Below are 12,457 nucleotides of genomic sequence, written 5' to 3'. Positions count from 1 at the left end.
TTATATACAATATAAAACGAATTAAATCAGATCAGCACCACCTGTAACTCGTATCACAGTGAATTCCTTTTTTGATAATCGAGCAAATTAGAATTTATATTAACATAATAGTATTTCTTAAAGCTACCCATTTTTCTATACTTGTTTCTTTATTGTTATATCTTTCACATTCAATGTTAAGCATATTGCTTTCCTTTTGAATGAATTCCATAAAGATTTACCCGCTTATTTAATGCTGATTTATGGCTAGGCGTAAGACGTGGTAGGAGGATGATTGCTGGCAGCGAAGCAGCAATAAATGGGCCCAATCTTGTTAGCAACGTCGCATGACATGATTGATATTACGACCTGTTTTAACGAGAGGTCAAAATATACCCTGAGGACACTTCCAACACGGTAACGGCGACCGGGAATCCACCAAATTTTAGGATTCAGCCAAGTAGCCTTTTTTGCAATTAAAATCTCATTACACGGAATCTCTATGGGCCCGTTTACAAACAGCAAGTATCCGGATAACTTGTCATCTTTTGGGGTCATTAATCATGCCTTAACGACCCTTAATGACTTTTTTGAGTACTACCACCTGTGTTATCCGGACCAACCTCAGCCCGGCAAATTTGGAGGGTTGGCTTGTCCTCAGGGAAGTTGAAGGCGACCTTGCTGGATTAAACAATGTATTTTATGAGATAATCACGCAAATCAGGCTGAAAATAAGGCCATGAGTAGCCGGATAACTAGAAGTCTGTAAACGGTAGGGAGAATTTTGATTTAGCCTTGTCCAGGAGAGACCTCTGGCATATCCAGATACTTTAAATGTTCATAAACACAACTTTTGTTGTTATACAACACACTTCTCGTAGGCGTGTAGAATATGCGTGTAATGCGTGTTGTATAAACGCGCCCTTTGACGCGATGGTAGCAGCAACTGTAAACTTACATGGAACAAAACCTGACCTGACAACCTTGAGACAGGATACAAATGCCTATCCTGCACCAATTCAACACATTTAAGATGAACTTCCTTATTAGAAATAGTTCATAATTGTAAACTTAATGGTCTTGTTCAGGAAGTGAGGTTTATAAAGGAAACATCTGAAAATAATATTGTACAGTAACAGATACTAAGTACATTTTTTGCCTGTTCATCTTCAAGAATTGTGAATGTATGAAATTGTTTAATGAATACAAATTACAAGCTAAAATCGACGAAAATTATGAATTATGAAATGAATTGTATAGCATTGTCAAACCTATTAAAAAGTCAACCACGAATCTAGATGTATGAATAATAACACAAACAAGTATAGCCATCCATTAACAACATTTACATTCAGAATTAAATTGTAAAGTATATATTATCGTTGGATAATATATAGAATGGAGGCGTAAATATTTGCAACAATGAATAATTGTTCTGAAAGATATTTTCGCGTAAATTTCTTTCCTATTCTATACCGGAAATTTTGTCTATTAACAATCTCCTACAATGTAGGCCTACTACAATGGGTACTGACATTTATTGACGCATTCTCAATTAAAATATGAGGTAAAATAGTGTTAAATGAACTGGGGAAATCGATAAAGATAGACCATTTACATAACTTTGTTTGGATCAAGGCGTTGGTAAATATTATGGAGAAAAGAATTAACAGCATCGTTGAGCTCTGGATGCAAATTGGTTCTTATCTAGGCTACATTACAAATGTTTCCTTGAGTCTTGATACATTCAATCTTTCTAAACGTTTACGGTAACGTTAGACGTAATTGTAACTGCCCTAAAATCTGTTGGTACACTGGGTTTATTTACTTTTGGCAATGGGTTGATAATATAAATATACGCGTGGAACAGTAGACCTACACTAATAAAAAATAATATTAAAAATATAAGTGAAAATCGGACATAATTGCTTATTGCACACTTTCAAAATTCTAATTCCCTTTTGTTTTCGATTTAATAAAAAAAAAATGAACGGACATAAAATAACATTGTGAGGCTCTGTAAAAAAACCTGCATGAATAAAAAAAACCTAAATATTGTACATAATATAAAAGTTTCCAACCAGGGCGCGGCCAAATTGATCCCTGTAATGTACAATCAACTGTAATAATAATAATAATAATAATAATAATAATAATAACACTAACACTAACAATAATAATAATAATAATAATATAATAATAATAATAATAATTTAGGTATTTGTATAGCGCCAGAATCAACTAAACCGAAGTAAAAATCAAAGGCGCTTATATTTGATGTTAAAAAGATGCGTTTTAAGTTCTTAAAAAAAAATAGCAATAGAAGTTGAATGAGTAAAATGACGAGGGAGAGAATTCCAAAGAGAAGCAACAGAGAACATAAACGACCTTTGTCCATAAGATTTGGTGTTAATTCTAGGAACAAGTAGTAGGTTTTGATCAGCCGAACGAAGACAAGCAATTTAATTGATGTTATATTTTCTTGCAACGAATTGATATCTTAAATCGTTTAGTAAAGATGGATATGAGTTGATGGCCCAAATTGGCTTTTAGTGTAATGCTATTCATTGGTCATACGTCTACTTTCAAATGGAAATGGTACAACCATATGCAAAATACACTAGACTCGTATGGAATGAGCCACAGGTTTAAATTAACGACAGATACTAACAATCAATGGGTAAACATTTCAACAAATATAATTAAAATATTGATGGTATCCAAATTTTTGACCAAGCCAGAAAAAAACTTCATTGAAGAATTATGTCACACTTAAATCCACACCATATATAGAGCCGTATCTTTTAGATAAATTAGATTTCTTAGGGGCAAGTCTTAAATTTAAGGCAAGATCAAATACACTTGCACTTAACCTTAAGAAATCCATATGGGAAGAAGATAATGATGGTACATGTCCTATATGTAAAAATGATAAAGAAGACATTATACATTTTATGTTCAAATGCAAATATTTTGATGATCTACGCTTAACGGAATATTGTAAACTTTAGCGTAACCTACATAATAGTAATCTCTATACATTCTGGTTGCACTTCTTACTAGGTAACCCAGTATTAAAACTAAAACTAACACTAGGAAGTGACACTAGCCTTCCTACTGGGGCGCAACCAGCAATTGTTAATAAAGTAAATGAAATATTTGACATGTTTTGCAAAAGCTATTTAAAACAAGCATGGGCTTCACGTACCAAAATGTAAAATATTTAAATACCAGTCTGGTACTACTAATGTATAACTGTAAATGTAATGATTAACATGCTATACCTTACATTAAATATATTTACTTTACTTTAAGTTAAGTATAGTATAGTTAAGATTTTTTTTTTCATAGTAACTTATGACGTTATGTGAATGTATTTTTTTTTTTTTTTTTTTTTTTTATATATTTCATTTTGTATCATTATTTATTATTGTTATTACTATACTGTATAAGAAACAACTTCAATATTATCTATCATTACAATTTTAATAGCATCATCAACAATTATTTTTGTAACTACTTCCTCTTTATGCATATATAAATATATTTAACTAAAATGATGTATCAGCTCATGTCAGACAAATATTGCCACAGTATATAGTACTAATTTTTTATTTTTTTTTTATTTATTTAATTATATATTTATTATTTTTTTTTTTAATCTTTTAACTTTGTAAATTAGCTTAAGTATCCGTATCCGTTATTTTATGTTAATTGTGTTTAATATGGATGCACCACTTACTGTGTAAAGGTGCAATTTCCAAATAAAATTTATTGACTATTATTATTGTAGGTCTACTGTACTTCCTTATCGGTATAACAATAGGCCTATACTCATCAGAACTTGTTTCATTTTTCTTTTAAGCTGCGCTTTTTTCTGCGAATTACTAGTATTTATAAAACAAAATAAATCAGTAAATATTATTGAACTTTTAAAGCTGCCTTATATAAAGCTGTAAAACAAATAATATTTGGAGCTTAAATTTGTTTCATTTTGTTCTTTTACAATTACCACACTTCCGATTTGCCGGTACTAGAAAGATTTGTTTATTGGAGAAGAGATTGGTAACAATGAGAGGCCTGTTATTGTACTTTGTATAACTTCTTTATATTATTCATATTGGAGCAATGATACACTGTGCTATTTAAAACTTAAAGAGAAAACAAGCACCGCCAGTTTCTGTATCACTGTTTGTTCAGGGAGTTGTTATTTTGTTTTGTTATTCACGATTGCATTATTTTTCTCAAGGTGTGTAAAGCAGAACAATGAATGCTTGCATTTATCAAACTTCCGTTTTTTGCTTGTAAGCCTACCAGATCAATTTATTTGTTACGAAAAAATATCGTTAACAATGTTCTTGTACTTTTTATAACTTTATGTTTATGAGTATTGTTACTAGCAAGAATACATTGTGGTTTATATAAGTTTAAGATAGAAAAACCAGCACTACAAATTATTGATATTGCAGCTGTATAGCAAGAATCAATCACAACTGGATACTAGTTTTAATGTACAAGATAAATGTATTTAAAAAAACTGTCGCGACACAATGACATTTCTTGATTTTAAGTTAAATAGACAGGCAGCATTAATATTCTTCCCAACGTTTTAAAATCAGGGCCGTAGCCAGGATCTGTCAAGGGGGGGGGGGGGGGGTTTGCACACTAAGTATTTGGGTCACCCCCACCCCAATACCTACCCCCCCCCCACTGGGGTTGGGCCTGAGACGAAGCAACACCCCTAGATGGCCGGAAAAGACACTCTCATGCAGCATGCTACCAATGAGCAAAACGATCGTACTTGGACTCGTGGACTAACGATAACATTTGTTGCCGTATGTTAGATGCGCGTGCTCTGTGCGGAACCGCCGATTGTTTGATCATTTACTCGATATTTTGTTTTGCTTTCAAGTTCAATGCGAACGTACGTCTAGGAGAAGCCCCGAAAAAAGCACACTGGGTGAAGGCAAATGCAATTCTTATTATAGCTCTATCTATAATATTTATTTACAGCAATTTGTTGAGGAAATTAAATATGCCAATGTAAATAGGTGATATTGATACATTTGAGTACGTATCGGCTGGTGGTCTATAAAAAAATAATCGGATGTCATAATGTAAACTATACAGTACATGATACCATAGATATTATAGTGTAAAATATTAATATTCACTATAATCCTCTATGATACATTATACTTCATAGCCACACATAAATACTGATGTATGTCGGAAGGCTATATACTTTATGCATGCTGCCTGACTGCCAGTGATCTAAACAATTGGTACGCAGTTGTCTGGCGGTGTCCTTTGTACGAATCGTTCGTCCGTCCCCCAGCTCGCTGTGAGACGCGTCAATATCATGTTACATGCAGGGACCAAACATTTGTTTTTCAGGTTAAAATCGGCAATTCATTTGCAACTCTTTACAGACTATATCACTCGAAGTACGCTCATACAGAGAAGAAGGTACTGTATGAGTTATTCCGAACGAGTTTACGAATTCTTTAATTTACGAACAACTTTTTGTACTGTGGGGCACGTATTTGGACGATTTTCGGAGATGAGGGTGAGGTATTGGGCATGTCGGGGATGGGGGTTTGCAGTCGGTTAAGGGGGGTTCGCTGTAAAGGGGGGGTTCGCCCGAACCATAAAAACCCCCCCTGGCTACGGGCCTGAAAATAGCACTAAAGAGAAGAATTATTGTTATTCATTAATTACAACATAACTTACTCGTAGGTAACTAAACTATAACAAATGTCAATTCCAGGAGGGGATCTGATGACCCTTCTGCCAACAACAAGCACAGTCTGTAATCGTATGCGTAGAATGTCGAGTGCTTGGTGGCAGCAGATGGTCACGGTAAAACTGGCCAGTTTGTTGATATCTTACAATGATGTAAGTACTGGGCCTACCATTTATTTCTCTGGCTAGTTAACTTGGAACACCATATTTCACACATTGTTAAAGTGCCAGTCTGTATTTAGCGGGGGTGTAAATTGCTAATTCGTATTTTCTACTTATTTAGCAAAAGCATTTATAAACGACGTTTTCTGTAGGTATAGTTATTAAAAAGAATAAGTGCTGATACTGCTAATATTTATTTTTCCATAATATGATAAACATTAAAACATAAACAAAGACACATTATGAAACTGGCGAATAAGAGCAATAAGAATAAGATACAATTTAAAACATATACAAAATGAAATCACTCTAAAATAAATTGCATTGCCTGCCTTGTACATCCTACATAAACAAATATGCAATTTAGAGTATTAGAACTTGATTGTTCAGGGAGTTGTAAACTCCCTGATTAGTTCGTAACAAGCTTACGATTAGCCTAAACCATACACTATATTCGAAATAGACTACATTCAAGAGTCAAGAGGCGTTTATTAAAAGGGATGTTTTATGAGGAGAGGGGGTGGGAGAGGGGATGGGGGCGGTTGCTTATTCAATTGGCGTTTATTTAAATAACCGTAATTGGTTCTCTAGGCCTGGTGTATATATCTTCCTAGATATGGATAGATTAACGGTTGTAAACGCACCAGCTGACCTATAAATAAATGATAATATGCATTTATAATACCTTCTTATTTATTTCAAATACAATACAAATTTATATTGACATCCGAGGCATATTTATTTATTGGTCATCACTTTTTTTATCAGTGGCACACACTGTCGTTAGTGGTGCAACCAAAATAAAACAATAAAACAACTGAGCAAAATAATGAAAGGAAAAACAAAAGCAACATAAAAATATTTGCAAATAATAATTTATCCTATCGCTCTTTTATTCATTAACCACCAACGGACAAGCTTCTGAAGGAGCTATAGTTGATTTTATACGATACATTCCCATTTTCCAAATCATCCTATCGCTCTTTATATTCATTAACCATCAACGGACAACCTTCCGACGGAGCTTGGTTGATTTTATACAATACATTCCCATTGTCCAAATCATCCTATCGCTCTTTATTCATTAACCATCAATAAACAACATTCCGACGGAGCTATAGTTCATTTTATACGATACATTCCAATTGTCCAAATCATCCTATTTTCACGGACACAAATCAAACAGCTTAGAAATGCTCCGTTAAGTATAACCGTTTTAATGATTGAATATGTGTGTAATAGATCCTGACCTGCTCATTTACATCATAACCATTCCTATGGAGTACAGTAATTTCAACATCGGACAGCTGCTGTACCTTTGGTTGCCCATACATACAAATTAAACCTAACTGATCAGTAGGAACAGGTTTTCGAGTCCTGTTTAAATCATCAACAAATTGCTGAATATCAAATGAGATATTATAGATTTCATTGAACATTGGGAGAGCTTTTTCTAGCAAAAAATAATGCATAATTTGCTGTGGAATACCCCTATTTCCTTTCAGACGTTTCACAACACCATTGGCAGACTCAAAGGGGAAACAAGTATGAGTCCACAATGGTCCCCATAACATAACGCTTTTGGGGAGATGAGTTAATGAGTGGACATTATACCTCATTGCAGAAGGCCCATATAGTACTTGCATTCTGAAAACAAATGACAAAAGAAGCTCATCAGATCTATTTACATCTTCAGGACTTACCGATCGCTGGAGAAGCAACAACATTGCTTCTACGAGGGCACCAAGATGTGAGAGATAGAGATCAGGTAGCAGGCCCTTAAGACAAGGTAGAGCGAAAAACAAAAGCCAGTTATGCCATTCTGAAGCTTTCCAACTTTTTCTTTTTGATATAGCACGTGGGACCTTTGTCACTATACTGGGTGGCTTGATGCTTTTAAGTCTTTGGTCCAGAATACGCAAATTATTAGGTGATCCAATGTAGTAATCTTCATTGGCAGACTCCAACCAATATTCTGCTAATTGTTTGGTTACGCCCAATGCAACTGAGTGCATGTAATCTGGTACAAACCCCCATACAATCTCAAACTTTGGCAGGTTGATGAGTGGTGATGGTCCTTTTACACCGCGGGGCATCGGTCGTTTTTATTGGTCAATTGCTCTTTTAATTTGACATGTCCAATCATTTATTTATTGCAACTTATAAACAAGTTCAAGTTGGCCCACCAAGAAATCGAAATCACTTGCTCTGTATTATTTAAACAGATCGTTTTGCCAAGAAAAGCCACAGTATATTATTACTATTATCTTTGTATTCATCATCATGTCCAATTTTAAATTTGCTTATGTACGCTACATTACCGATAATGTCAAAACTGTTGTGCCTATAAGCAGTATTAAGCGTTTCTCAACCACTGAAGATGGGGATTTTAACAAGCAGAAGGCCTTTCGCGTTCTCTGGAAAAATGAAGATGGAGATGAAGATTACTACAAGGCTCAGATTTTGTTGTTAGCAGGTAATGCACTTATTTTTGTTTTGTACATTTTAATCTGAATTATACTAGCAATGCCTAACCAGGGAGTTGTTAAAACCATATAAATTATAATGTTATTACTACCAGAGTAAACATTAATTTTTTTTTAAATACATTTTTTTTTACAAATTTAAATACTAGATGTAGGCTTAGCCCGGAGCCTACTTGAACATCCATTACTAAATTTAGTAGTGCTAGTTCTAGCGGTTGTGAATAGTTCGTTATTAATCGAAGAAAACAAATTAATTTCAAGCAATCAGGGATCTCATGGAAAGTTTACCAATATTGCCATTAATGACTTGTTTATCTAAAGTTATCCCTCCTTTTCTCGCACTTACTATACTGCATTATTACCACGTGAAGTTCATTGATTTATCCATATAATATATACAAATATAAAAATGGATATAAATTATTTTATTTTTATTATCATTACCTTTTTTGTTGGTTGGGGACATGGTCATGAATTTCACCGTGCTACATAAATTAACATACTGCTTTGGGAGTTTCAGTGCACCATAGTTTTAATCAGGGAGTTGTAAAATAAGAACTCACTGGTTTTAATGGTAAATAACGGACCATCAAAAGTATTTTAACAGTAATAATTTTGTTTAAATAGATACCCGGGAAAATCTGGATGTGCTGATTAATCAATCAAGGGTTAAGGTTCCCAAAATCCTTGACACAAGTGTGGAGGAAACAAGTGACGAGGATATATTACAATCAGCAAAAAAGGAAAGAGTAAGTAATTATATTTATGTTTCTATTCATTTGATTCTGGTTAAATTAAGTTAACATTGTTGTAGTTAACTCTATTAGTAGAAATTAAGTGTTCACAATTTAAAAAGTAATGAAAAAACTAAACTTTAAATTATGTTAATAGTTAAAACAGTGCACATTTATGATCATTGATCATAAATTCATGGATAAAGGATATTGTTTAATGCAACCTTTGCACTACACACATTTCGTTATGTATCCTATAATTACAAACATATTTTCTGATATAGTTCTTGTTATTCTTGCAATTGAAGAAACAGAAAAAATCAAGTATTGCTGCTGCTGAGAAGACTGCTCTGAGCACAGTACTAGAGGAGAAATTGAAAACAAAGAGGGATAATCCGCTCTGTACTGCTGTTTCAAAGCAATCAACTAGTAAATCTGTATCAGAAGAAGAGTATTTGAAAGTTTCTCAACTGGCAGAGAAATATCGTCAAAAATGGAAAAACATCAAAAACAGAAATGGACACTGTAAATCAGAAGCTGGCTGAATGCCAAAAAGAAGTTAAAGAGTACCGGTCTATTAATTTAGACCTTCAAAAAGCACTCCTTAGAAATGTTGTTCCGATTGGTATGTAGTTTTTTTTATATAATTTAATATAAATATACACCATGCATGTTTTTTTCAAAAAGAAATTAAAAATTTAAACAAACTTTTTTTCCACCTGGAGCCTAGACTATCTAGCAGGCATGAGTGAACAGAACAAATGTTTTATGAATTTTGTTTGGAATTTGTATATATATGACTAGATACCAACAATTTTTTTGGTAAATCGAAGTTTTTTCATTTTTTAGCCAAAGGTGTGCAAAAAATGAAGAGAGTTGATGATCAGCCACACACATCCAAAGACCAAATTGATAGTCAGCCACCTGTAGACCAGCCTGATAAAGATCCCTTGCCCCAGACAGAAGTCCAAACCCAGGAAGATGACCTGCCGCCAGTTTTGACCAACCAAGATGGACAAGTAAGTTGTTATAACAAATTGAGTTGGTGCAGTAGAAATTAGACCCTTAATTATCTGTAACTACGTCAATATCTGAAATCATGCATGTTAATTGTTTTTCTTTAGAGAACATCAGTCCACTGTGGACTCTAAACGGTTCCACAACTTAATTTCCAATGTTTCTCTGAGCCAGTTACATCTGTATGAAGGCCAAATTGTAAATGAACCTCAAATCTAGTAGTTTTCCGTCCCCCTCTTGGTTTCCTCATAAACAGGTATTTTTGTCTTTACTGCTATCCTAATGTCACTTTTGAATTAAAAAGAAAGGAATAGAAAGGAAGTACTGTACTTTTTTTAATCAACCTTCTTATTTTTTCAGGTGCACATTGGTTTTGGGCTATTTCTGCCCATAGAAAATTGGGAACCAATAAAAGCAAACCGTAAAGCATCAATGTTTGTAAAGTCTCTGGTTGTGGCGGTATGGGGCTCCGAGACTTTAAAGAACCGTTCGGTAGAGGGAAAGGTGTGTCCCAGGCACATAGGAACCCGTGTTGCCAAGCCAGCAATGACGCCTGTAAAATACAAGGCAGTTAGAGGTATGTATGTTTATTATAATAATTTCTATTTTTGTTACAGTTTCCAATTTTTTTCTGAATTCAATGAAATCGTAACTTTGTGTATAACATCCATGAAAATGCTTAATTGTTTTCAAATATATGCTTCTTTAATTCATTAAACCAAACAGACAACATGCACAAGTAATGTAAAAAAGGGGGCTTTTTACAAATCTTTTTTCTTTTAAGTATATTGAAATTTTATCATTTCTTCATCCACCATCATTATGAATGCTTGCGAGTAATATTCTTTGTGTTTGCAGTTTTTTTTCTGTTTAAATCATATTTTTAATTGACAATTATTGATGTAGGTGTATCTTGCTTTGTATATTTCAGATAGATTCATTGAATACCTATCAGAATCTGGTAGGACACGGGAAGAAATTGCTGTTGAGGGGAGTCGACTGAACCGATATATAACAGAAAAGGTCGCTGATTTAAACCGGCCAGCAAAGCGTAAACTGGCAATGTCTGATTAGACCTATTTTGAGGGTATGCGGGTCATTAGGACCTTAGTGGAGTAACGCCCCTGCCCCAGGATGCACAGTTACTGTAAATAATGTGGGGGTATGCGGGTCATTAAGACCTTAGTGGAGTAACGTCCCTACCCCAGGATGCACAGTTACTGTAAATAATGTGGGGGTATGCGGGTCATTAAGACCTTAGTGGAGTAACGCCCCCTACCACAGGAGGCACAGTTACTGTAAATAATAATTGTCCAGAACAAGTTATTAAACTAAACAAATTTGAATTTATGTTATTTGAGTGATTTGTATTTGTACTGTTTTTTAGACCTATTGAACTGGTAAAATTTCCAACTGGGATCAATCACACCAGTGGGAAAATTTACAACTGGGATTGGTCAGACCAGTTGGAAAATTTCCAACTGGGATCAATCACACCAGTTACAAAATTTACAACTGGTATCAGTCAGACCAGTTGGAAAATTTACAACTGGGATCGGTCAGACCAGTTGGAAAATTCACAACTGGGAAAAATTTACAACTGGGATTTTTAAGACCAGTTCAAAAATTCCCAACTGGTTTTTCAACTGGGAATTGTCTCAATTCACAACAGGGAAAATTCCCAACTGGGAAAATTCCCAACTGGTCTTCAACTGGAATTTTTACCTGGGTTCTGACACTTGTCATGCATAGTAGGCCTACTTTTAGTAGACCTGAAGTGAACATTCTGATACTTGGCACAGTTATTTATTAGGGTATTAAAGACATGGAATGAAATGGTTGCCCCACACATTGGCTGGTTAATTTACTAATTCCATCTGTGTAAGCCCTTCTTTAAGTCAGTAGGTTGTTTAAAAATAATATGTACATGTGCAACGTTTTAACTTGTTTTCAATAAGTCTTCATCTGGCATCCGGGGGAGGGGGGTCACTTGTATATAAACCAAACGGTGGGTGCAGCAGCCACTTCAAGACATGAGGCACTTGCGCTACCTGTTTTACTGAAAAATACTACGGACTTGAACTACCATTTACCAAATAAAAATCCAGTGTTCTCTAAAAAGACAACAGGACCACGCCAGAGAGGGCGCAATATTTGTACTGGTTCCCGGCATGATCTGCGCATGGCCAAAGAGACCGTTCATGGCAAAATCACGACGATGATCAAGAGTGGTCACAGTTGAATGATTTTTGTCCTAGGCTATGTTTCGTGTTCTTCTGCTGATGCGAAAACTCTAGGCCTATTCAAAGGTATTTAGCGATGGGCTTATTTATA

The 12,457-nt window shown here is 34.5% G+C and overlaps 2 protein-coding genes across 2 annotated transcripts in view; both read right to left on the bottom strand.

Annotated features, from left to right (window-relative positions):
• The window catches only part of LOC140044173 (uncharacterized), a 352,654-nt gene extending 344,672 nt beyond the window's left edge, over nt 1–7,982 (bottom strand). The window contains exons 1-2 of the mRNA XM_072088650.1: nt 7,590–7,982; nt 7,137–7,286 (exon numbers count right to left, since the gene is read on the bottom strand). Coding sequence (XP_071944751.1) covers nt 7,137–7,286; nt 7,590–7,982 — 543 coding nt within the window. The remainder of the gene's footprint in view (nt 1–7,136; nt 7,287–7,589) is intronic.
• Nucleotides 1–12,457, bottom strand: part of LOC140045063 (uncharacterized) — a 213,670-nt gene that overhangs the window by 171,535 nt on the left and 29,678 nt on the right. The gene's annotated exons all lie outside the window — the stretch shown is intronic.

This window comes from Antedon mediterranea, chromosome 3, assembly GCF_964355755.1.
Source record: "Antedon mediterranea chromosome 3, ecAntMedi1.1, whole genome shotgun sequence".
Taxonomy (NCBI): domain Eukaryota; kingdom Metazoa; phylum Echinodermata; class Crinoidea; order Comatulida; family Antedonidae; genus Antedon; species Antedon mediterranea.
The sequence above is the reverse complement of the archived record's forward strand: the minus strand, read 5'-3'. Positions and strand labels throughout refer to the sequence as shown.